We start from the raw sequence: 26,751 nt of genomic DNA on the forward strand, positions 1-26,751 counted from the left end.
TGACCAGGGAGTCAGTACATGGGACTTAAGAACCAATGCATACACAACAGGTTGTTTTCACTGCTTCTAACAAACAAAAGGTGCTTAAACCTTACAGCATGAAGGATGGATAAATAAATGGATTTTTCTGGATTCCCTCAGGAAGAAACAGTTGGAACAGACTTCCTTTACAAATGAAACTTTCCTCAGAGATTAAGAGGTTATACTGTAGCTAAGATGATTATTCTGTGTGTATTTCCCTGTTTGGAAATGCAGCTAACTATACTTTCCCTAGGGTCTGGGTGTATTTATATGCTAATGCCAGTAAATGTGAATTTTCTCATTTTAAGATGACGCCTTTGTCTCTGTGTTCAGTACTAGTATCTCTTGAAGCCATTACTGAGCTGGATTTGGAGGTCTGCTGTAGGGTTGGAGTAAGGTATGAGCTGGTACCTTTGCAAATTCAGGAAGAAATTGATATTACAGGAAAGACAGCAGATATTTATGCACTTGAGTTTATCAAAGTGCACAGCTCATGCTCACACAAGTGGTCTTTGCCCCAGCAACTGGCAGTCTGACTTATTTCTTAGTTCCCACACTTCCATTTTTGTTCATTTTATTGTACCTTAAATGGAAGATTAGTTATAAAATACTTTGAGAGCTGCGTCAGTAAGATTTCCAGAAACCTAGTTCTTTTGATCTTTGTTACAAGCTGAGGAGTGATGACTGCTATATTAGCAAGTGAGGTGGTACACTTTCAGCTACTGTTCCATACATAGAAACCCTTTTTTCCCCTACGAGTTTTCATTTGTAAAGATTTCTGAGAGCCAGCACTGATGCACAATAGGCAGTGGAAATGGGGACCCCTCCCCTTTAAGAGTCTGACACAGAACTGTAATCAGTCGAGCAATAGATATTAATTTTCTCACCTCCCAGGCCTTTTCTTCTTTGTTGGTAAGAAGATTCAGCTTGGAAAGCTGTGATCAGCTTAATCAGTTGGCTATTATTGGGACTGGTGTTCGTAGTACAATTTATTAAATCAGTTTATTATTCTCCCAACCAACTTCAGAGGGTGAAAACATTGAAAGAAAATTAAAATGTGTGTAAGTGCTGCCTGTTTGCATAACAGCATATTTTGTTATTTAAAATGATTACTCATCTGCACCAAAACAGGGGAAGAAGTTAATTTCAATGATGTAGAGCTTTCTATTTCAGGGAGGCCTGGCTTGCACATTGTGATAGACTCAGGAAGAAGTATAATCTATTCTTAAACTCTTAAACTGCGTGTTAGGGCCAAGTATCTAAGTAAAGATGAATGGATTCATTTGTAATCTTAAACGAGCGTGTCTGCATGTGGGAGGGTAGGGATGGGAGGCTGGAATAACCTGCAAACAAAAGCCAGATGAGCAGTTGCATTTCAAGTTTTGGTGGTTAGAAAGCAGGCAAAATGACCTACAGAGAAGGGAAACCAGTCCCATCTGTTAAAAAGGGAATTCTTCAGATTCTCCAGTCCTCTGCTCCTGTGTCCCCTTCAGCCGGAGGGAAAAGGATCCCTGAATTTCCAGAATATAGTCACTCTCCCATCTTCGTATCATCTTCAGCCTTCTGTGTGTAAATGGAAGCAAAGTGCTTCAGTGGGAGACAGGACACTGTAGGGCAGAGGGAAGTTTGGTTTCACTGATGTGATCTGAGTAATATGAGAAAGTGTCTGGGAATGTTTGATTCCTGCAGTGCTGCTCATTCTGGGTTGGGTTGGTGGTACTCGTGGGCAGGTGTGCTGTACAGTGTGAGATTCAGAAACCACAGCTGGTAGGGTCTAAGGTAACATATGAACCATGAAGCATTGTACTAGCAGGACAGTAGTAATGTTTCCCTCATAATTCTTTCTCCTCATATAAATCTGTGTCATAGTTTCAAGTCCTGACTGGCACTTAAAGTGAGTTAATTTTCTGTGACCAATGTTGGTCCTCCTTTCCCTGCCAAATACTGCAGAGATGTTATAGGGACATATATAAAAAGATGTTATGTGTGTGATTTAGGGGAAAGAAAACTGCACAAAGCAGGCCAGGCTTTGTCTGTGAGCTGTGACTGCAGTGGCCTGGTGCTGCGTGAGCTCAAGGGATTGAGATTCCTTTGTACTGCAGAACAGCTTTTGAGGCGAATATCTGTTGAACTTAATGCATGCAGGCAAGTTGTTAGAAACTTGAGAATTGCTGGATCTCTTCCACTGACTGTTTTGTAGGAAAATTACTTTAGTTGAAGCCAAATCAGTTCACAACAGGCTACAAACCTACAAGCTTTTCTGCACGAGCTTCTCTGAAAATGTGGCCAAGCCAATGAGAAAGATGAGGATCCAGATACTCCTGAACGGAGACAGGCTGTGTTGAGTTAACTTCTGCTTTGAATTGAACAGTTGAGTCCTGTGAACCCTGCAATGCTATTTAAGCTGTTCCAGTCCTGTAGATCCATGTCAAAGTTGTCTTATTTCTCATATGTTTGCTTCTTTAAACTGAAAACCAAAAATCCTTGGGCTCCTCTGTCTTCCTCCAGCTTCTGCATATGTTTGTTTATGAAGTGGTAACATTTCTTAGGTGCCTTTTGAATTGGCAGGCATGCAGTGGCTAGAATGAAAACTCAACTGGACATAAGAAATTCCTGTCTTGGAAAATCCTTGCCATGGTACAAGTCTTCACCAGACTAATGGCATCAGAGGGCAGCTCTGCTTGAATGGTGAGGCCAGGGAAGAAAAAGTCTTAATTTGAGAAGTTTGGGGACTGCTTATGTTAAGCACGCCTGCTGTTGAAGCTTCTCCACTGTAGTCACACGGTTTTATTTACAGCTCAAAATGAAGAAAGCAGTAGTTCTTGACTGCTACTGTTAATGTATACACTGTATATCAAGTTTATTGCAAAGTCTGTTAGCAAGCTACCAGCCCAGTTTTTAATCTGCAGATAATCTTACTCTCATGTATATGTTTGGGCTGTATTACTTTGCCCAGCGTAGGCGCAGCCATTGGAATCCATCCAGTTCACCTAACAACTTTCATTAAAGAAAATTGCCCTTGTAATAAAAATTACTCAATGTGACAAGATTCCATAATATATTTTTTAAAGCCTCATAAAATTTTGTAGCTGTTAATGCCACTTGTTTGTTTTTTTGGGATTTTCTCTTAAAAGCAAGAATTGACTTAATTGTGACAATATTTGTAATAGACCAGAATAACTCTTTTTCCATCTAGGCTTATGGAGGCCAGGCTTTGGGGCAGGAATAGCACAAGAATAAGAAAAACTTCTCTTTGAGAAATGCATTTCATCATGTACGTTGTTGAGAGACTACTTGGAAGTCTGTGACTCTTTAGTAGGCACAATAAAGTCTGCTCACTTGCAGTTCATGATACACAAGTCTTAACCCTATAAAATGCAATGATCAAACATGGATTTTTCTGCAGCAATTGGGAATGGCTTAACTGAGCATAATCCCTCCTGGCTACAAGGACAGCACTTGGTACATGTGTGTCCTGCATCAGTGAGAATGATGTGAGAATCAGTGAGGGTGCTGATGCTTTTCCTTGCTTCTTCCAACCATCAGAGATGTAAGAAGACTCCTAATGTCAGCCTTTTTTTTTTTTTTCCTCTCCTGTTACACTATAAAATTGGGAAAATCTCTGTTTTTAGCTGCTTGTTCATTAATAGCTGTAAATCAATTTGTCTGGAGGTAGTCTGTAGCAATCATCATCATCGTCACTACAGCTATGGCCAGCTCCTAGGGGAATTTTTGTTCTTATTTTCTCACTTCTATCCAAATAAAGAGTTGCAGGAAATCTCTATCTATTTTCCATTGTTTTGGAGCCCTGAAGGTATTTAGATGTGTAGATGTGGTGCTTAGGGACATGGGTTAGTTGTGGCTTGGTAGTGCTGGGATAAGGGTTGGACTCAACATTCTTAAAGGTCTTTTCCAACTTAAATGTTTCTATATTTTTTTTAAGACTTTACAATGCTGTGTAGGTCTAATATAATGTAAATGTCATTGGGTCTAATGTGACTGCTGTTAGGGGAATTGGACCCAGAGCTTCTCTGTGATGTTCACCTCCTTTATTATAATAAACACCAGCCAGCACTCTTAGGTTTATCTCATCTTGGGTAGATTAACTAAGGTGTACCTCTTGGCTTGAGCTTGACTGATTTATGCTTGAAACGATGATTATTTTTTCTTTTTTTCTAGCGAAATGATCTTTTCTGATCAGCTGACAATGGCAGGGGATGAGCTTTGATGTTAAAGAGCAGTGCTGGTTCCTTTTCTTGTTCTTTTTCTTTTTTTCTCTTTTTTTTGGCTTAAGTCTACCCAGTGCCTCAGGAGGAAGGCAGCTGCGCTAATAATGTATCCAGTCTCTGGAAGGCCCTTATTTGAAAAAATCTCTAATTGAGTGAACAAAATTTCTGGTTGCTTGAGAGGATCTATTCAGAAGGGACTTGAAAAGAATGAGGGAAAAGCGTGCTAGACAGCAAGAACTACTAAAGGCTCTATTGAGCAGGGAAACCTATGTAGATACTGTGAGACAATTAGACTTGTCAGGCAAAACACTGAAGTGCATTTGTGAGCAAAAAATCCTGGGGAATGTTAAATAAAGCTTTGAAAAGGGCAAAGAGCTTGCTAGGAATACCTCAAAAGCCAAGTTGTTGATTTGGGTGATCTTTGAAGGAAGGCAGGAGGTGGCTGGTTCAAAGAGAAGGTGCAGAACGTGTGTTAGTCATCATGATTTTGCCCGTTTTTTTACTCTCCGGTAGCTAAAACTCTAAAGCACAATTGCTGGGTCAGCACAATGTGGGAGAGCTTTTAACTTCATTAAGTTTATTTGTCCTTTTGCTCTTTAAAAAGAGCTGTTCCAATACCCAGCTCTCCTGGTGTCCTGTTTTGGGAGGACTTTCATACTGTCTGCCTTTTCAGTTCTGTCCTTTCATGCCTGCTTTGGAAGCTAAGGAAGCTCTGCTATCATCTGTTGGTGGAGGAGCAGTAGGTTTCATAGGACACCTCATTGCATCTGGGCAAAGCTCCTGCTTTGTTCCCTGTAGTCAAGGCAAACAAACCTGTGAGGCTATTTATATTTGAGCGATTGCCTTCATTCAGGTTTTGTGTGTGAGACGCTAAACTTATTTAAGTGCTTAGATTTGACAAACTAGCTCTTGCCTAGCGAGGCTTTTTTCCTTGATCGGTTGCTAATGGCAGCAGATAGTATTGGTTTATTAATGAAGAGTCTGGCATACTGTGAATGGGAATGGCTGTCAAGTAAGTCAGAACTTCAGGTGCCTGAAGACTGACCTAGCTGATCAGGCCAGCATCAGCTCTTAGCCTGTTTTTAGGTTTTCTTTGGTGCTTCACTCTTTGATGTAAAGACAGCTGTGTGGCCCTCACTCTTTATATAGACCAAGCTTTTTATTTCCACATCTAAACAAACTATTCATTGTTTTGATCACTCAGTAATCTTTTTCTGCAGCTTTCCTGTTTGAATTCTTGTTCATCGTAGTGACAAGTGTCTGTGCTGATTCAGATGTGGCTCCAGACCATATTTGGTAGTGTAAATATTTGCATATTTATATGCAAATATCTCCTCAGATAAGCATTTTATGTAGCCATCCAAATAGATAACAGTGGCTATGCCTGCCTTGCTGGCTTGAAGGATGCCTGACTAGGCTTTTTGCTGTTTTTTATTTATGCGCGAGTGGTTGGTCATGTTTTGTGTTTTGTAGAAACCGAACATGACTTAAATGCACAGGGTGCAGTTTTATTCTGAGAGTGAATTGTCCTGCTTCTCTTCTAAGCTGCACTGATTTTCTGCAGAAGTGCCTAAGAATCCCTGCAGTCTGCTCTAACAAAGTTCTCCCACCAGCTGGGGTTTTATTCCTTTTCAACTTCCTCTGCTGTTTTGTTTTTTGGTTGCTTTTTTTTGATTGCTCACAAGCTTTTGCAACATCTTCAGAACACTTGATTAAGAAGTTAAATTTAAACATTGGGTTTAAACAAAATTATTCTTATTTCCCTCTTTGTGTTTATTGCATTTGTTGACTGTTCAGGACCTATTTCCAAAGACATCATCTTCTGGTAAAGAAGGAACCACGTTTTCAAGAAATTAGTTGTTGCAGTATTTAAATTTCTTGTTTTCATACAGAGCACCTGAAGAAACGCCTGGAAGATTATATGGCCCAGTTCCCAAATGTAAGAATCCTCCGAACCAAAAAGAGAGAAGGGCTGATAAGGACTCGAATGCTGGGGGCCTCTGTGGCAATAGGGGATGTCATCACCTTCTTGGATTCCCATTGTGAGGCCAATGTGAACTGGCTGCCACCTCTGTTAGGTAAGCACGTGGTTCTCTTTGTGGCTGAAGACTGGACTGCTGAAGAGCTGGCAGCAGCTGTTGGTGTTGCATTTGTTTTATTTCCACCTGCTCCTTTCCCCTCATGCCATAATTTAACAAAAGGAAGATGAAATGTCTTAAAAGGGAAAACAAACAAAAACAATCAACCACAAGATTCGGGTGAATTGTTGGCAATTTGTAGCCTTTAATACAAGATTTTTTTTTTCTGTTCTAGAGTCCTGCACTTTACAATAACCCAGTCATGTGTTTTTCTTACTTAAAGAACAGAGATCATATTATTCTGTTTCCTCACTAAATGAAATCTTAAATAATTTACAGCTTGCTAGACGAGTAAGCTATCGCATGGTCACTCAGTAGCTTGCAGAGAAAAATGCTTTATGGTACAAAAAGCATCTTTATATACAGTTAAGTATCCTTTAGTTGTTTTTTTTTCTCCTATATAACTATATTTAAATTCATATTCTGCAAGCCTGCAGAATATACTTCTTGTGAATGACAGCTGCTAGTATGTATTTGTAGAACACGTGCAGTCCTTTCCAAGGCAGTGCTTCATCTTTAAGGAGGCATCAGTTTTACGATGTCAGTTCTTTTCGAAGATGAGTAATTGAAAGGACAGTGCCTTCTGTTTCTGGTACCTGTGCACCTCTGGCCAGTACCAAACTCCTTTACAACCCCATTGCAAGTGACCTGCAAAGCTCTCTCTGAGGCTACTGTTGAATAAATTGTGGCAACGATAGTCAAATGTAAATTTAAGAAAAACTAGTCGGATTTGTCACAGGGGTGTTGAATGGCAATAGTGTTGCTTTCACTAGAGTTTGTATCTGGTAACAGTGTAAAACATTTGCAGCTTCCTGAGCCCCAGGGAGGGAGGATGGAATTAGCTCAAATGCCATTTTAATGAGAACACGAATAGTATGCTTTAATTTTAAAGCACAGGAAGGATTTCTGTTAGACGTGTGTTGGAAGCTGAAGCATCATTTGTCACTTCTGCTCAGAAAGTTAACTTCCAACTAGAGACCATCCCAGTAATAAAGTATTTAAGAAGTTCCAGATGTTTATACAGGAATTAATCCTGTCTTGTATTATTTGGTTGGAAGAAAAGGTTGAGGGGAGGAGGTACACTTGCATTTCTTGAGCCTGCGGAGAGCAGTTATGCCATTAGTCTGAATTGCTTCCTGCCAGATTCTGGCATAGCAAGGAAAGCTAGGTGGTGCGATGGGTTATTGCTCTGGCTTTGAATCCACACAGAAAGGGTTCACATCCCGGTCGCTCATTAAAGTGAGGACTGTTCACTGAGTATAAGATTGTCTGGATTTAGCCTTGTGGTTTGGGTATCTGTGGTGCAGGGGCTGTGTCTTTCTTTTCTGTTTCTGGGTGAGGGTCGCTGTAGCACAAGTGCCTCATGTTTTTTCTTAATCTAGCTTGAGTATCTCAATTATTGCAGAAATAGCAGATAAATTTATATAAAATGGAGTCTCTGCCTAAAAAAAGAACAAAAGGAAGAAAGTTATGTCATTCTTGAACAACTTGATATTTTGATCTTCTTTTCTGTAATTTCACAGTCAAAGGAACAAAATGGTGCAGGTTTTCTAACATGTGTCTCCAATCTTCAGATCGCATTGCCCGAAACCGCAAGACTATCGTGTGCCCTATGATTGATGTTATTGACCATGACCACTTTGGATATGAGACTCAGGCTGGAGACGCAATGCGAGGTGCATTTGACTGGGAGATGTATTATAAGAGGATCCCTATTCCTCCTGAGTTACAGAAACTTGATCCCAGTGATCCTTTTGAGTAAGTTACTGAAATGCAGTGTGCTAAGAGCTGGTTAACAAAACAACACTGAATTACAGGGTTGGTTTACACCTCACTGTAGTGGAAGTCAGAAGCTGGTTTTAAGCTACTTGCTTTTTGGCAGCTGTTTGCTTTGTTGGTTTAAAAGAAATGCATTGTGTAGTAGCTGTGAATACTTTCCTTTTCATTGCTATTTTTGCCACTTTAATTACCACAGAAGTTAACATTTCATTTAAAACTGTAATGTGTAACATTTAATGTGGTCATTTATTACTGAGGTCTTTCAAACATGACTTAGTATCCCTAATGTTCTGCCAAAAACAACAAACCAATGGCAGCTTATATGTCATTCCCAGGTGGGGGAAAGAAAACCTAGCAGAATAATTACAGCAATTTTGATGATTGCAATACATTGCAAAAGTAAATCTGTGATCAAGTTATGTTCTGCTGTTGCTGCGCTTGCCAACACTGAGACAGTTTTGCTGTCCTTTGTACTTCTGCAGTGTTCCAAAAAGCCCAACAAAACACCTTTTGGGGTCATGCTCAATGACTTGATTGTGCTTCTCAGAGCACCCACGCGCAGCATGTGGGTCCCTCTGGGAGTGATAGTGCCCCGTCACTTAATGGTGAACTCTTTTGCCTGTTTGTAGGAGGAGCATTGACTGGTTCTGAAGGGAGCCTAGTCTGGTCCTCCTCATTTGGAAGTGGGAAACTGATAAATAATGCAAAACCAACTTTTTGGTGCTTTGACAGGGCTTTAAAGGCACTGGGAACACTGGGTGGTGAAAAGAATATTTGTCAACTCTTGCTTTGCTTTTTTTTTAAATGTTTAGCTAGAGATCTGTATCTTTGAATGTGTTTGTAATATGGAGTCTGGTTTTTCCTTAAGGTCTCCTGTAATGGCTGGAGGACTGTTTGCAGTCGATAGAAAGTGGTTCTGGGAGCTGGGAGGGTATGATGCAGGTCTGGAGATATGGGGAGGAGAGCAGTATGAAATATCCTTTAAGGTGAGCTATGTTCTCTGGAAATTACTTTTGTTTTGAAAAGAAATGTTCTAAGAGGCAGAATGTGAATGATCTATCTTGCCCTTGCTTTTGCATGTGACTAAAGGTGAAAGAGCTGGGAGTAGTAAGATAGTACAAAGAAGAAACAGTGATAATGTGACCTGTCATTTGTGAGGGTCAGTTTTGAAGCGTGATTAGCTGAGGTGTCCCCCATTCTGTGGTCACAGCTTCAGGTGCACGTGCTCCTCCCAGCAAGGGTAAGTTGGCTTCTGTGGAGCTTTCTCTGACTGTTACAGTTGTTGGTACTCACTGTGGCAAGGAGGTTAATTACTCTCCCTCTTGGAGGAAGGAGGATTCAGGCATCTCAGGGTTTGCCCAGCTAAGTACCTCAGTCCTCAGCTTGAGTTCCCAGAGATGAGAATAACTTACTGTCTACAGTCAATCCATCTGATGCCTGGCTGCAAGGAAGTGAGGCTATTAATTACCCTGTAAGAAATCCTCAGCAACTGGGATAATAATGCTGTCGCTAGCAGTGACTTCAGATCATTATCTGCCTGGCTTGAGGACAGTTCTGTTACAGATTGGCCGAGCCATTCAGCTGAGGGCTTTAAAATAAGTGTTAGCTAGCTGACCAAAAATGCATAGTAACGAGGAACTGTGACCCACGAAAACCACTGGTACTTGTGTTATCTTGGAATACGGCACTCTGAAACCCATTCCAGGAAACCCACTGCAGTGTCCCAGACCACTGAAGTCAGGTGACTGGTCTGCTTTTCGATGGTGGGAATCTTTTTCATAGCCTGCAGCAAATAGAGTTTAACACTGAAATCTTTACGTGGTTTGGGGCACTGCGTGGTTTCTCTGTCAGAGATTGAATATATAATATTACAGCTGTCTGGATGCCACTGAACTAAGCTCTTGGCCTCAGCATGAGGCTAGAAGATGGTAGTGATGCTAACGTAACGCACAATTTAGCTTTGACGACTAAAATTCCTCATTGGTCTCCCCAACAAACAAGTCATGGCTGATCTCTCACAAAACAGACTCCTCATTGTTGATGCCGCTATGCATTTCAAGAACACAAACTATATTCAGCAAGCCGCGTTTCCATACATACATACCGTGTACTACTGCACAGCAAACAATGCAAGATAATTATTGTTTTATTGTAATAATTGTCTTATTGTTTTCAAGACAAAGTCTTTTCTTCCGTTGTTTGCTTTATATAACCAGCTAAGTAATAAAGTCACACTGGAGGTCCCTTGGCCTCCGTAACAGTAGAAGGAAGGAACTGGGGGGGGGACACCTCCTTCCTTGGAGATGTCATTATAGTTAGAGCCATTTATTCTTTGTGTTGCATGTAATGAAATGGTATAACAATGTCATTATCTGCAGGAGAGGCAGTGGCTGTATTCAGCCTCTTTTCCTGGGTACTTTTTGGAAATGTTGGTTTCCAAGAGTGATGACAGTGGCTAGGCAAGCCCTTTGTCTCCAGTGCCACAGCAGACAGTCACGCTGCTTGATCTGCAGGAAATAAGACTACTTCATTCATCTGTTTGCTTATCCTCTCTGAAACACGCTGTGCTTTATTTCAGTCCAGAGATGGTAATTTATGGAAGGATAAATTTGCTTTAATTTATCTCTGCAAAGACCCCCTTTTTTCTTTTACTGTGCAACAGAAAAATGAAGTTTAAACTGAAAGAGCTCAGTGTATTTTCAGAAATTAAGATAAATTGATACATTCATCTGTGGCTGATAGATTTAATAATTCTGCTGGAATTGCAAGAATAGGAGGTCTGTTCGTAGTATTTATGAAGCTATGACATTTCCTGGCGAGCTTAAAGCTATGTTTTTACCTTTAGAGGCAGACTGAGATTTTGTAGTTAAAGGGGCACTGTTAAATAATATAAAGCTCTGAGTTTAGACATGGGGTACCTGCCTTCGCATTATTTATTGTCTAATGGGAATCCAGATTCTAAGTATGACAAATTTACAGCCCAACTTTAACAAAGAATCCATTCCTGTGCCTGGGAGTTGTGGCTGCAGGTACTTTTTTTGTACTGCTGGTCTTTGATCCATTGCATCAGAACTGGCCCTCTCAAGCCTTACCAGGAGTAGATTTATTTTATTTCCTTAAGCATATTCTTTTTTGGCCACGTATGGACTATGCTTTACAGTTTCTTGACTTTATTTTAAAATCCAGGGCTCTGTTTCTGAGAGACTGGGAATAAACAAGTTTATTTAGGAGCCTGTTGCCTTTCTGTTGTGAGATTTATATGTATTTCTGTCATCAGCTGGTTCTGCTTCCTTCTGAGAAGAAACTTTCAGGCTGAAGCCAACAGAGGAACCCTCAGAGTTTAACAACTCAGAAAACAGTTAGATGGAAGATAGATCAAACTCTGTTAATAGAAGCCTTGCTTCGAGGATGAAATGAGTACTCCAAACATCACTAGAAAACACAGCGCACTGTGGGACTTTAAATTAGAAATAAACTTTCTAACCCTGTGCAGGTTCTAGTTTTCTAGGTCTTCTCAATCCCTTAAAATAGAAATTACTGGATTGGAAGTGGTCTCATGTATCCATTCCATATTCAAGAGGCGAAGTGTGCTTTTTCCTTCTCTTGACCTGTGTGTATCCAGAATAGTTCAGTGCCTGTAATGCAGTGCTTCTTCAGGTCAGGGATTTTCCTATTCATCAGGTGCAACAGGAAGATTGCAGTCCTGAAATGCAGTTGCAGGTGTTGCACCTGTTCAGATGAGCTTTATGTTCCTGTGAACACTGTTTGTAGGACGCTCCAGGCAAACCACTCTGCAGATCTGCGTGATACAAGAACCATTCTCCTCCAGCTCATTGGATCACCAGATGCTGACTTTTGAGTACATTCTTGTCCTGTGGAGAAAGTAAAACAAGCATGTTCAGCTGTTTCTGTGCAACACTTGTTACCTTTCCCTCCTGCTGCCCCTAACTCTACAGCCCAAGTTTCTCTGTTCTGTGGGGTTCTTTGAGGACTCTTTTTTTGCTTTTTGGGAGCCGCTTCCACACCCCACTCTCCGTTATAATTTCTTCCTCGTCTTTTGTATTTTTCTGCAGTGCTTGAAAGTGCATGTATTCAAAATTGAACACTTAACCCAAAGTGACAACGTGTCTTTCCTCTTCTAAACACAAATTTATAGCTCTGACTTTATGAGTGCTCCTACATACTCAACAAATACCTACATAACCACTTCATTTTCTGTGAGATTAGTGTATTTAATTCAGAGCAGTATATATGAAGCTGTTCTTCAGAACTGTTCCTTTCTGCAAATGCTACTTTGTACAGTACTTATCTACACTTAGTTTTATTTGTGATCATGTTGCCTCTTTTCCAGTATTTTTGTGGTTTCTATTCCATTTGGTTTATGTAATCCTCACTAAACTGCTTACAGCTCTCTCTCATAAATACATAGTCTCTCATTTTTGGGATATGGGAAAACAGAAGAGGAAAAAGTGATGTCTGTCTTGTATAGGTATAAATATAGATGTACCTTGACACTTGAGTGGTGTGGTTCTCAATCCTTTAGTTGTACATTGTACTTCAAGAGGAAAGAATGAGAATCTGGAATGTCCTTCACTATGTGATAGATCTTGCCAGTTTTAGAAGTGTTTGTCTTGTAATTTAAAGATTGGAAATCCTTCAAAAAATTCAAAGGGCTGGTGCAAACAAACGATATTGGCAGTTGCCCTGCAAAGAACAATTATGGGGGAGGCAAAAGAAATGGGCAGTACGCATGATCTTCTCTCCTTGTTTCAGCAATAGGTAACATCTGCTGAACTTATTCTGTTCATCACAGATCACTGCATTTTTCCAGATCTTTTTCCCAAAACGTCAGGGATTACTTCTCCTGATTTGCATAGTATAAAACATGTTGCATGTTTTTCAACATATCTGTGTCCTCTGTAGCTTCTGTTCACATATCTAATGCGTGCATCTCCTTTGCCCCATGTCAGCAGCACATTTCTGATCCACATTTTGCCGCTGGCCTCCTGGCAGGTGCGTAGTTAGGGTGCAGCTGCCAAGGGATTGCTTATGACAGCATTTCTAGTTTTGTCGCTGAAGTTAGTGGTGATTGTGAACCTCCACTGCTCATTCCAGTCACATATTCGCACCACTTTCCAGCAGCTCACGTTTACCCACACTGAAACAGGCCAGGCATTCTGCGGCTCTTTTTGTGGGTTGATTTTTTTATTTTTTTTTTTTTTAAGCCAGCACATGCTGCTTAATTTTAAGGCTCTCAGCTGCAGTACAGGGTGGCTTCTTTCTTCCTTCTTTGTCTGGTGATGCAGAGATCAGCTTCAGACAACTGACTTGAGTTTTTGGCCCCTGTTCACCCTGCAGCAGGGAAGTGGACCCCTCTGCTCTCTGAAATATGATTACTGGAAAGTGCTATCATTACTCTAAAATACTCCAGATGGTAAGGAAGGGGCCACACTACTGTATGTTGTGTGAGAGAAGATGTTGTGCAAGCACGCAGATTCCAGTGCCTTTTGAGCTACCTTAACTTTTTATAGAGCAGTAAGTCCCGCTGCAACAGCAGCTGATGCTTACAATACAGAGGATTGTGATTTTCCTGAATTATTGGTTGCCCTTGCTTTCATTCTTTCACCTACCTTCTTACGCAGAGATCCTTCTTGACTTATTTGCTGTGTCCTTCCCACCTTTCAGTGTGTGCTCTGACAACCAGCCAGCTTCTCTAACTTGGTCCACCCCACAGTCTTTATTTCTGTTGTGGTTTTTTTTTTCTTCCCTTGGAAAGCCTTGGCTCATCATGGTGCAGTCTTTGGAAGCAATAAACCTTGTATATCCAGATAATTTGTGTTTGCACACCAATACAGTAGTGTGTGTTTGAGAGGAGAGGTGCTGTCTTACATGACATTGTTTTCTGAAATAGTAGTAGGGGAACTGGGTCAGCGCAACATCCTTATGTACAGAATAGGTGGCATATTATCTTGGTTTTTTTATAGCACGCTGGCTGAGTCAAAGGCCCTTGAGTTGCTTTATGAATATGGAGTTACAGGTCTCCTTGCCACTGAGAAGATAAGTCGTATCACCAGTGGTGGTATTTTACTTCTCTTTTATATGGCTTTATTATTAGGGTGAGACTGTAGCCTTAGAAAAATCTGTTGCGGTATGTGCATTGACCACGGTGTAGTCAGGTTTTTTCTTAATTCCAGCAGCGCTGTCAGCTGCTGGAGTCGTAGCTCAGAATGTAGATTGGTAAAATTCTGCCTAAGGAAGAGAAATTTCCTGTTCTCGTCTAATGAGATCTGATTAGATCATTGTATAAAGCACTGCCTGCCTGGCCAGCTTTAATTCTTGTTCTTAAGGCATTCTAGTAAAAAAAAAAAAAAAGAAAGGCTGACTGAAATTAAGTGCGTCAAGTTCAGGCTCTGATGTTTACTGCCTTGTCAGCCAGGGAGATGAGGTACCATCTCGCCCTTCTATAAAACAACAATGGCAAGAAGAAACTGTCTCCCCTGGCCCAAGGAGAATATAGTAAGCGACAGTTGGTGTCACCATGAAGGCACAAGGTGCTGCCCCACAGAACAGCTCTGTTTCAGCTGTTTGAAAGCGCTTTGTTTTTATTCTATCTGTGTAAGTTCTGGCGTGTCGTGCCTGTGAACTGTACCCTTGTTTAAAAACAGCCAAATATCACTGAGTGGAAGCATTCTTTCAGTTAGCATGCAGCTATTTGGGGTTTGCTTCACTTACCATTATTCCTTGACAGACCCTTGGATGCAATTCCCCTGACCTTTAACTCTAACTTTCTAATGCTTTTGTGAGCTGTGTTTTACCAATGCATGTCACGCTCTTTCGCTCTCCCCCTTCTTACAGTTTTATAGATAAGGACTGGTAATTGTCTTTATGGAGGTTGTAATGAGTTCTGTCACCACACAAAGAAGCTCACTAATAAAATAAATCAAAGCAGCAATGAATGAATGGAAAGCATGCTTTTAAAATTAGATTTGTACTGCAAGTGCCACACTGTCACTTGCAGCATGAGACAATATTAAAAAGGCACTGAGTTGGCAAAGTACCTTGAAAGGGTCAGCGAGCTTTGCTAGCAGGAATTAGGAAGCTTTCCATTGCCTCGACATGGCGGTGGTAATTGCAGCATCATTTGGGAGTAAATATTTTAAAGCATGATTAGGAAAAGAGGGCATAAAACTGATCTTGGATTTTACTTGTTCAGTAACTCAGTTAAGTCGCTTTTCTTAGATATCATTACATGTGTTCTTCTGTGCCTGGAGTCTCGTACCAGCTTGGAGCTCTTGGCCCAATGTATCATCAGTTCTGTCTGGCTTCCAATACCCGCTGCCTCTCCAATGTACCACTGAGTAGATAAGTGCAGTCTGTATGGTTGCTTCACCAGATCTCCCGTGCAAGGACAGCGCTCTCCTCTCTAGCTGCACTTCGACTGTAGGGTCCTGTTTCTCATGTTAGTCGTGTTTTCAGACATGTATATTCATGGTGGCCTTTCCTTAGAGATCAGGGGCAGGTGAGGCATCCTAGGGGCAGGCAGCAAGGGTGGCAAACTGATGTTTCCTTCAGGCTTGTGTGGCTGCTGCTGGTGAACCAGTAGGGCTTTCATGATGCAGGGTGCAGTGCACAGGGTAAAAATATAGGTTGTTGAGAGTGTGTGCCTATGCAATGGAGCTTTAGGCTTCTTTGGCTGTTCCTGCAATTTTTTTGTAGTTCTTACATCTATTGCAATTCTCACAGCCTTGTACAAGCCACTTCTGTCCTAGAAACATAAAAAATCCCCCAGTTCTTGTTTTCTCAGTCTACCTGTTAATATCCTAGCAGAGAAATCACACTATGGCCCTCTGCAGCAAAAATTACGGCACCTGCAGAATAAGAAGCATTTCTAATTCCACTAGAAACTTCACAGAAGCTGAGTGCTGGTTTCTTTTTTCATCTTCATCTCTTCTGTACCAGCCTCTTGAGACACAGCAGGGACAAAAGGAAGAAAATTCTGTAGAAGGGATGTTTGTCAACTTCCTTCTTGTCCCTCTCACCATAACAACATGTAATGAAGTACCTTGAACTTCAGAAGTTGCCTATGAAAAATATTCCTCTAACTGAGAGCAACCAGCCTCCATTAAGTTATACGCAGTCAGCAAATGACTGTAATTATTAGGGCCAGTAGACAGAGCTGAAACTCCAGAGGACTTTAGTGTCAGAGCTAATAATTATGCAGCAGCCTTGGCCAAATACTTCTCTGCCGAGCTAAGTATTTAATATTGTCACTGAAGAATATTAATGGAATTGCCTGCTATGTGTGAAGCTGTTGACTAAGCTCATTGTACAGTGAACTGTGGTAGCTCAAATTAGCCCCAGTGAATGGAGAGATCAGGAACGCTGCATCAGCCTGCAGCACCAGGAGCCTTCTTAATGCCCCGAAGGCAGCAGTATTTAACATAAGATCTGGGGACAAAGTGAAGGGCAAGACAGTGTTGAGCTTAAGGAATTCAGAAAGCCGGTTGTTTTGCATACTGGAGGATACTTTTTCTTTAAGTATTGATTAGATATCTCTGGGAAGCCCATGTGAATATATTTCTTAAACTTAATGAAGCAGCTTGGCTGGTTCAGAAAAAATCTCCTTTGGTTTCACTTGGAGAAGGTTATTACATCCATGCTAAAAATAAGGATTAAAAAAAAATGTTGTTGTAGAGTGTTGGCACATAGTGAAATCTTCCCAGATGAGGAAAGCAACTTCTGGGCCTAATCTAGATATTAACGAAGCATCAGGGTACTCTTCTTCAACTAGCAGTGTGTTCCAGTGACTTTGAGGGCTCTTTCTAAGCTAATCATATTTTCAACAGGCTGGGATTTCTACTTAATTTTAAGGCTGCAAAAGCAAGGAGTGGATGTCGACAGTGAAAGCATAGGAGAGCAGTAATGACCACAGGAAAAAGTAGCAGTTTCTTTTGGTTTCTGGCACTTGAACACGCTCATGAATTCCCTGGAGTGTTTTGCATTACACATAGCCAGTACTATAGAGATGTCCTCCCTTTTATAGCTGTGTTACACAACCTATACCCAGGTCTTACATAGCAGTCCAGTTTAACTGGTGGTTACTATTGCTGTAATAACAGACATCGATTTAAAATGTGTTGTGTGCTGTTCTCTGGGTACTTGGGTTTTTTTATTTCTGTTCTTTTCTCTAAAGGATGCAAAATTGAACTGTTTAGCCATTGTGCTAAATCAAGGCTTGCTGCATGGCTCTAAGCGCGTAGTTACAGGATTTGAGACTTCAGCAGGGAGGGGAGGGTATTTGGGAGAAAGTGTACTTTAAAGTAAAAAATTTGGGTTAATGTTTTACAGTACTGGACAGTCTGTCTTTGTTTTCTTCTTCGGTTTTCTCTATATAACCAAGAGTGAATCTGTATCTCCGCTGTTCCACAGGTATGGATGTGTGGAGGTCGCATGGAGGACATCCCTTGCTCTAGAGTTGGTCACATCTACAGAAAATATGTTCCGTACAAGGTTCCAACAGGAGTCAGCCTGGCAAGAGTAAGTGGCAACGGCATTCCTCTGAATCTTGTACATGGTCAGAAGCCAGTCTTTGCAAAGCAAAGCTCTTCTGTCTTTTCCGTCTCTTAAGCCATCACAGAAGTCTGACTGCAATGGCCGTGCTGTTGTCTCCTCTTGCCCCACAGTGGGAGGCAGGTACAGGCTTTGTAGTACATAAATTGTACCTGTGTGGTAGTCAAATTGAGCAGTTTTGCAGTGGTGGATGGGTAGCACAATGGGGAGCTGCTGACTTGTGCACAAACAGCTGCCGTGCTCCAGACACCAGCCACTGCGAGGTGTTGGGAAGGGACTTTGTGATCAGGCACTGGCTATGGAATTGCCAATAAAAACGAGATATGGCTTTATTTGTATAATACTTCAGTCATTTTATAGCTGTGCTCTCCGAGACCAGCAGGCTTCGACGTGGTGATTATGTTTTGGTGATTGAAAGACCTCTCAGCTTCAAGCATTACAGATCACTGAATGGGCAAGCTGTAATTTTCCACTATGGAACGTTCTTTGTGATCTTATTTCTTAATCTAGTGTAGCCCAAAGAGGAAAGAGCTGTTGCCTATTGTACCAGAGCTTTCTCCAGTTTAATTTCCAAATTGAGAAGGGATTGTATTGCCCTCTGGTGGGAGAAAAAAGTCATAGGAGCAGGAAGGCTACAAAACACAAAAAGATACTCTGCTGTTCTGCAGTCTTATGGCTTGCATGGTGTTAAAATATTTCCCAGTTTAATAGCATCGCACTAGTTATAGATTTAGATATATTACTCAGCCCGGCAATGACCTGTCAGAGCGATAGAGTGCTCTCCTGTCTGTGCCACCTCTTCAGGAAGGAACTATATTTCATTTGATTCAATGTTTAGCTCTTGCATACTCCCACAGTGCTGGAAGGAGATGGTAGACAGGTGTAGGGTAGGCTGTGTCTTGGCATCTATGATTTTACCGTCACCTTGAGATGTACAACTGCTCTTGTTGTGTGTAGACTGCATTTGGGGCAGGGTCAGCACGCGGCTCATCCTTAATATACTACAGTTTTTGGTAGGAAATGCCCACTGCCCAACTGACTCGCCTTCATGCAAGGTAGGCAGGGCTGCTGGGTCTCTGAAGTGATGGCTGCATGTGGCACGTTGCTGTGTGGCACCAAGAATGCGACTGTCATTACCAGAGAACAGTCCAAGGTCCAACAGTGTCTTGAGTGTGTTGTGACAAGCAGTGGGATGGGTGTCTTGAGAGGATGGTATTCGTTGCTGCCTTGGAACTGCACAGTGGATTAAGCTTTGCAATCGTGCATGAAATGCTGCTGAAATTTGCTGCTGCAAAGTAAACCCTTTGCTTCTATTCTGAAGAGTCATCACCTGAAAGTTCTGTATTTTTCCTGTACCTCAGAATTTCTATCAAACAGTTTTTTACCCAAGAAAACAGAAAAATAGTGGTAAGAGAAATTTCATGAACTGGGGTTTTCCAGAAGTCCCAAATCCCATTCCAAGATGGATATAAAAGGTGCCATAGGAAGGATTTAAGAAAGCAGCTTTTTGTCAGGGACCTTTGAATGTCCAGTGGTGTTTACCAGCATCATTTTCTGACTAGCTTATTTCCGGAAAAAAAAGGAGAAAAAACAACTTTTGATTAAAGTTATTTTTCTTAGGCACAAGGAGCTAGATAAAATGGCCAAGTGCCAGGATTTTGTTTTGACCTCAGCTGAAAATAGCTTTCTAAAAGCCCCTTGGAACTAGACAATAATAAAAATAATCTTTGGCGTAAAGCTGGAGAGAAAGCGTGGATGTGAATGAAAATCCTTTCTGAGCAAAACCATGAGAGCTATTCCGAATGCTAATGTTGGTAGTTTGTGCAGAGTGTTCTTGGGTGGTTTTCTGCCTCATTTTCACACGTGGCTGTTACCCACACAGAACTTGAAGCGGGTGGCAGAGGTGTGGATGGATGAATATGCAGAGTACATATACCAGCGCAGACCAGAGTACCGGCATCTTTCTGCAGGGGACGTTGCAGCTCAGAAGGAACTTCGCAACAACCTCAACTGCAAGAGCTTCAAGTGGTTCATGAATGAGGTCGCGTGGGACTTGCCGAAGTTTTACCCACCAGTGGAGCCACCAGCAGCTGCTTGGGGAGAGGCAAGTTTTGCTCTGAAATCTGCAGTGGGCAAACAGGCTGCAGCTTGGTTTATTAAAGTTGTCTTATCCCTGTGCTCCAGTACCAGTTTGCTGTAAGTAAGGTGGTAAGTGAGCATTTAGAGATTCTGCTCGATATGGCCAGAACTTCTCTACCATTATATTGGCCTGACCAAAGCAGGCAGACATTTCTGTTAGTGCACAGCCACAAAAACAGTAGAGATTTGGCTTGTTCTACATGTTGTGTATTTAGTAGAAGGCAGAACATGCCAACAGGCACAACTAGGGAAAGGTGGCAGCTGAGCAGTAGTTGGAATGTTGTATTTCCAAAGGGCTACGCAACAGTTGAGCTGCTTTGCTCCTTAGCTTTCCCATCTGAAAGCCAGGAAAACCATACCTGTTTTTGTGAGTCAGTTGTGTTCTGGGAGAAGAATCACCTCAGGAATGAAGTTGTGTGTCGTTACACACAAGAAGATCGTAGGCTCTGCAGTCCTATGGCTAATTGGTTTTGCTGTATCCTGGAGGTTGTTGTACAGCTGGCAGTGGGTCCCATTTTGAGTTCCTGTGCATTCTCCTAGCTGTTATCTACCAGCTCAGATACACAGCTAAGTGAGGTATCTTAAAATTGTCTTCATACAAATGCGGGCACTATTTTAGGCAGTTTAAGATTTCTTTTCTGTCATTTGGTAAGCATAGGAGATTCAGTGACTAATTTGCTCTTTCAGATACGCAATGTAGGAACAGGACTGTGTGTGGATACTAAGCATGGAGCCCTGGGATCCCCACTGAGGCTGGAAAACTGTGTGAAGGACAGAGGAGAGGCAGCATGGAACAACGTGCAGGTAACAATCCCTGTGATGAATTATCGGCCCCTGCGTAAACTTGGGGAGGGAGAAGTTACAAGAACAAACGCTTGAGAAGGAAGACCAATGCAGAACTGTGTCAGGTAAACAAAGGGTGCTGTGCACCCAAAGGCTCGTGTGCTAATTACACTTGATGGGCTTTTAGCAGGGTCTGGAGCCTGGCAGACTTTGTGCAGAGCTTTTACTTCACTTTGAAGTTCTTGGAGCAAACAGAAGAAAGCATAAGAAAACAATATGCCAAAATAATAAGCCAGTAACAAGGCAGCTATAATATGTAACAAAGTGAATATTAACTTCAAAGGTTGTGTTGAAATAAGTGATAGAGGAGCATCATGCATATTAATGAACCTGCAGGAGCATTCGATAAGCGCTTACTATCATCCTTCTGACAGAGGCAAATACATTATAAACACTCAACCATTGCTGGAGAGATATGAAACTGGTAGGCTATAGATTCACCCTCTCAACGTACAAGGTGTCAGAAAGGACAGCTTTATTGTAACAGAAGGGAGTAAAATATTAGTTTGTCTAAACTGTAGCAGCTGAACTGAGAAAAGATCAAGAAAACAATGCCTCTATTATAGAGCTATGCATAACTCCTCGAGGGAATGGCTTCAATAGTAGGAGACAGAGGGTTATTGCATATCAGTTTTGATGCATGAAAACTAGAAACAAAACCAATTTACTTGGGCACTGTCCTAAACTTAGCCTCTGTTGTGCCAGGAGGATCTTGAACAATTAGTGTTGACTTAAATTTTGGAGAACAACGTGTTTTGAACTTCTCTGTAGTGTTAAGCCAAATTAATTGTGATAATTTCTCTCATGAGAGGGGTTTAAAATAGAAACAGGAACAAAGTAGCTTCTTTGTGCAAAATTTTTTGGTACACTGCTTTGAGTAGAAGCACCCTGCTCGTTACTGCCCCGTGAGATAGCTCTGAAGAGAGGACCATTCTTCCACCTGGCTCCCATAGGAGCCCACAGAACAGCCTTTGCCCTTAAGGATTGAGAGGGTGGTGTGCTGGCTGGTAGTCCTGCAGAACAACATTTTCTAGTCCTGATCACAAAGGACACTTGCATCCTTGCCAGAGATGCTGTTCTTGTCAATGCAGAAAGCAAAAGCTTGACACCAGTGCCTGCCTTTAAACAACAATGTTTTGTAGGATTTAGTCCTACGGTGCATAAAACATGTCATAAGCTAAGCCGTGATCATCAGCCTGAAGATGCAGCTAGACCACTCTGCCTCAAGCCATGGCCAAAAGCAAATGCCTGGGGTCCCATGAAAGAGCAGAGATACATGTGGTGATACTTCCACAATTTCTTCAGGGCCACAGCATTGCCAGGCATAGGTTGTGCCTGGTTATGAGAGCCTAAATCCTTTTTTCTGTGGTATCCATTTTTTCATTTCACCCCAAAGTGTTGAGAGATCATTACAGGGTCAGTCGAAGAGAGCATCAGGAAGCTCTGGTGTTTGCCCTTCCAGCTCTGCTGGGGAGCTGTGGGCTGCTGGGCTCTTGTCCCAAAATGCGCGGGACAAACCCCTTACAAGGTAATTGCAGGCTGCCTGTGTAGGCTTGGCTGTTCACTGCCAGCATTAACTCAGAACTCCTGTAGCTCTCTGCATGTTCTGCTAGCTGTGAAGTGCTGTAATTGGTCAGCTGCTCACTTAATCCATGATGTATGTCTGCATTGCAGACACATTCAAGGCTGCTATTAGTACCCAGGCTAACTAGCATGGCTGTTTGCAGCAGCACAGGCTCATTTAGCATGCTGTGTGGCAGTCCGCGGGGTGGCTGTTATAGACTCCCTGGATCAGCAGTCCCTGACCCCAGAGGTGGAAGTAGTTTTTCTCTAGAAGACATCATCCTTTCCTTGAGACCATCCCCACCCTGTGGGCAGGTTGTTCTGCTGGTCAAAACCCTGTGCTGGGTACCAGCCATCCTGAGGCTCCTGTTTGTCCTGGCAGGTATTCACATTCAGCTGGAGAGAAGACATCCGTCCCGGGGATCCCCAGCATACCAAGAAGTTTTGTTTTGATGCCATTTCCCACAGCAGCCCTGTGACCCTCTATGACTGTCATGGAATGAAGGGGAATCAGCTCTGGAGATACCGAAAAGTGAGTCTCTGTGTGTGTATGTGTGTGCACGTATGCGTGTACCGGGCTTACTCATGTTCTCATTTAAGGTGTCAAATTGCCTGTAGGCACTTAAGTTTCCTTAAAATGTCACCATTCATATTTTATTCCTCTGTTCACTTAGCTGTGATAAGAGAATCTGTGGGCAATCTGTTGACATTGTGTCATTAATTACTCCTGATTAGAAAGAGGTGACTCCGCTCTTTCAGTGGTTAGAAATGGTGACGAATGCTTCACCTGGGCTAAGCAGAAAGACACTCCCCTTGCAGTCCTGTCCACAGCTGGCATTGAGGATATGCAACACCCTTGCAAAACCTGTTTGCACAGAGGTGTGCTGTTTATTGTTTTGCTGGGTACTAGAAGATAGGCTAAAAGTAGATAAGGATAGGCTAAAAGTAGATAAGGATTTATTCATTCTCATCTTAAGCAATGCTTTTGTGGGCAACAGGTAAGTGAATTCTTCCTGTCCTGTCCTAGTCCTTGTAGTCTGCACGCACCATGCTGTGGAGCGACTGCATCAGGATGTGAGCCTGTAGGCTGGAGAACTTGGCTTCAGACATCGCTTTTGAGCTTCCCAGTGCAGTTGTAGGACTGGGAAGTGTGAACAACTTCTTCAGATACATCTGAGTGATGAAACAATTTGCTTTGTTTTGTAAGACTTCTTTCTGTTGGTCTCCAAACAGCTTTGTTTCTCTGCTTAGCAACCTCATGTCAAATTTCTCTTATCCAGGACAAGACCCTCTACCATCCAGTAAGCAGCAGCTGTATGGACTGCAGTGAGAGTGACCGAAAGATCTTTATGAATAGCTGTAATCCTTCATCTCCAACGCAGCAGTGGATATTTGAACATACAAACTCAACCGTCTTGGAAAAATTTAACAAAAATCTTGATCTTTAAAAGACTGAGAGAATATATATATATATATTTTACAATTATAGTTTTTACCGGGGAGGGTTACAAAAAATTTTTTTAAGGATACTTTTTTTTAAACAGTTAATGAAGGTAAAAGGGAGACTCTCAGGAGAAGGTTAACTAGCAGGCCAGTCTTTATTGTGAAGATGCTGCATCCTTCTCTTCTGGGGATGGTGGAATTTTAAAGGCTTTGCCAGAGCCACTTCTGTGCTGAGACTGGAACAGAAACTCTGTTTTCAGAGGAGTCTGAATGTGATTCAAACTGCTTTTTTTTTTTTTTTGCCTTTTTGTTTAGATTTTATTTTATTTCCCACCTGGGTCTGGTGTTAAATCATTTTGTTATCCAGGACCTTCCAGGAATTTCTGTAGCTGCTATACCACCTGCTGAAGCGTTCCCACATAGGTGCTTTATCTTCAAAAGTCCATCTAAGTAAAATATTGGAACACGAAATTTAATCTTTCGATGTCATAGACATAAAAAAAAAAAAGCCAGGAAAATATAAAATTTAATCTATTTTTTTCTTTTGCCCTAAACCAAAATATATTTCAAACAGGTTGAGTATTATTACTTTCCAAATCATAGACCTGATAAAGGAATGAGCTCTAGTGGAAGTGCAGCCAAGTGTTGGGAATATCACTGTAGTTATTAGTGATGAAGAGTCTTGGTTTCCGGTCCATTCACTTTGCAGTCAGTTTGTCACTCGCTGTTGAATCTTCAAGGTGAAAGATTAGCAGGGGGGTTTTAAGTAAGCACGGTTCTTACAGGTGAAGATTTTTGCTAAGAGCCTTTGGATCGTAGGTTTCTCAGAGTTAAATCTACTTCATGAAGGCAACTTCCATTTTTCCTTTAGAGGTTTGAAGTCAACTTAATTCACATTTGGTGTGAGCAGGTTAATTCAGGATAATTAAGTCAGGGCTGAGGTTAGCCATTAGTCTTTGTCCATTTGTTCTTCAGTCTGTCGCAGTCCTGAGTTCTGTGGTCAGTAGTGTTCTAAGCTTGTGGGAATGTGCTATTAATTTCTCCTCTTTTCCCAACATCCGCAGCACTGCACTGTGGTTTACTGTGGCTGGAAACCTGTTTGCTTAAGCAAAGATGTGGAATAGATGAGCCCGTTTCACAGGTACCCTAACCCTTTTGTAGTCTGTCAGCAGTGCAAGGTATTACCCTTCTGGTTTGGCTGCAGGATCTGCCAGACACCGAACCAGAATTGTCTCATCCCAGGAGCTGGAAAGAAAGTACCAGCACTAAAGGATGGATGGAGACCCATGGGTTTCAGGTCTGTGTGAAGTAAGCATCTAAAAACCCACACCTGTTTAAAATGAAGTTGTTGGGAAAACAGATTTACTGGTTCAGCTGACTTAGTCTTATACTGAAAGCAGCAGTGGCATCTTATAGTACAAGCTGTGAATGGTGTGCAGTTAGCCTTCGCAAAGGTGTGAATCAATCAAACTAGCCCTTTTCCTGTAACTGTCCAGCTCCACAGTTTGTCCAACTGCCCGTGCAGGAATGTTGCAAGAGTAGGCAGCGTGCAGCCAGCTCTGGGAGTGAAAGGCTGAAACACTCGGGGTTGGAGCAGGGCACCCCTCTGGGACTCTTGATGAGCTCGGTTAATGTGCTTTCCTTCCTTGGAGGGGCAAGAAAACTCTACTCCAAGGTGTGTTTCGCTCCTGTGAAGACAAGGAGACAACAAGCAGGCTGGTTCCATCTGCAGAGCTCCAGAAGTAAGAAGCCCTTTCTAATATTGCCGGTCATAGGATCATTGCCTGTGTTTCAGGTGTCTTTGAGGCCATATTGTACTGTGTCTATCAACCGGGAACAAACTAGGACACAACTATCTGCCTCTCAAGCCTGATGTATTGACTGTGAGGCTCAAAACCATTTCCACCTCTCTCATCCTGACAGCTGAGGCCATGCCTGACCTCTAGGACCGGGCTTGCCAGATGTGTTGGTGTCTAGTGTTTGGGAGTGAAGAAAGCAAGCAAGCTCTAGGCTTTCCTTGTGACAGTTTTGCAGCAGTATCGCTATGGAAGCAAGACCAGCATCAACAGAGTTGACATCTTATGTTCTCGGTAACTACAATATGTCTGTCATTAGGATCCCTTTTAATTTCTAGGGGAGACAAAGTGCTTTGTGTCTACCTGTTGCTTTGCTTAAGTTATTAATGCTCTCAGCAGTCTAGTAGTGCTGTCTGTGGATCACTAAGGGGCCTGACTGGCTATCTTTATGAATGTTTTAATACTTGTGGAACAAGAAACTGTTTGTCTATGAACAGTGCTTTTTTTTTTTTTTTTATAATTGAGAAACAATCAGCAAATTATGTAAAAGGACTGTAGGTCATTCTGCTTGCAGCTTTGTGTGTCTTTATTTTCTCATGGGAGGATTAGCTTCTGCTTCGAAAATGCATGGCTTGCTTTGTACTTGGGCTCACCTTGTGAAGAGAGTCCTAGCTGCTTAGCTTGCTGGGCGCTTGCTTCAGAAAGAACTGCAGTAAGGAACAGGTCTTTTACCACTTAGTGATCTTAATTTGGAGAGAAAAGACAGCTCTTAGGAGTCTGCACCAAAAGATGAGATCGTTGTTCAGGCAGTTTCCTTTTCAAAACCACTCACCAGTACATGGAAACTGGAGCTTCCGTGTGAGTGGTCCTGCTGGGTCCTTCTCTGCATGGTTGATCTGATCTGTTTTCTGAAGATGTGGAATCCGAATGTGATAAGTGCCCCACAAATCCTGTACTCTTCTGACTAGCTCGCTGGTCTTTGAGCTATTAATTTATTTACATCAATTATACTTTTCAATACCCTAGAGGCTGTGCTGACTAATGAGAAGACTTAATATAGCCAACCATTCACGGATTGAGAAATAGGAGCTGTATTTCATCATCTACAACTCTAATTGAGCCTTTGCTGGGCAATCTGGTTAATTATTCCAATTACTCTTGGTTATTTGTAAGTAAAATTGCTGAAGCCTGAATACATAAGCAAATCTTCACATCTGCATGTGAGTCAAG

General features: G+C 41.9%; 1 protein-coding gene across 1 annotated transcript in view; it reads left to right on the plus strand.

The window, feature by feature from the left end:
• Positions 1-24,181, plus strand: part of GALNT10 (polypeptide N-acetylgalactosaminyltransferase 10) — a 78,847-nt gene extending 54,666 nt beyond the window's left edge. The window contains exons 5-12 of the mRNA XM_069869717.1: positions 6,143-6,328; positions 7,963-8,146; positions 9,036-9,153; positions 17,597-17,704; positions 19,620-19,841; positions 20,564-20,680; positions 22,665-22,814; positions 23,563-24,181. Of these exons, the coding sequence (XP_069725818.1) occupies positions 6,143-6,328; positions 7,963-8,146; positions 9,036-9,153; positions 17,597-17,704; positions 19,620-19,841; positions 20,564-20,680; positions 22,665-22,814; positions 23,563-23,730 (1,253 nt within the window). The 3' untranslated portion in view covers positions 23,731-24,181. The remainder of the gene's footprint in view (positions 1-6,142; positions 6,329-7,962; positions 8,147-9,035; positions 9,154-17,596; positions 17,705-19,619; positions 19,842-20,563; positions 20,681-22,664; positions 22,815-23,562) is intronic.
• Positions 24,182-26,751: the final 2,570 nt, after the last annotated feature.

Source organism: Phaenicophaeus curvirostris, chromosome 15 (assembly GCF_032191515.1).
Source record: "Phaenicophaeus curvirostris isolate KB17595 chromosome 15, BPBGC_Pcur_1.0, whole genome shotgun sequence".
NCBI classification, from domain to species: Eukaryota; Metazoa; Chordata; class Aves; order Cuculiformes; family Cuculidae; genus Phaenicophaeus; species Phaenicophaeus curvirostris.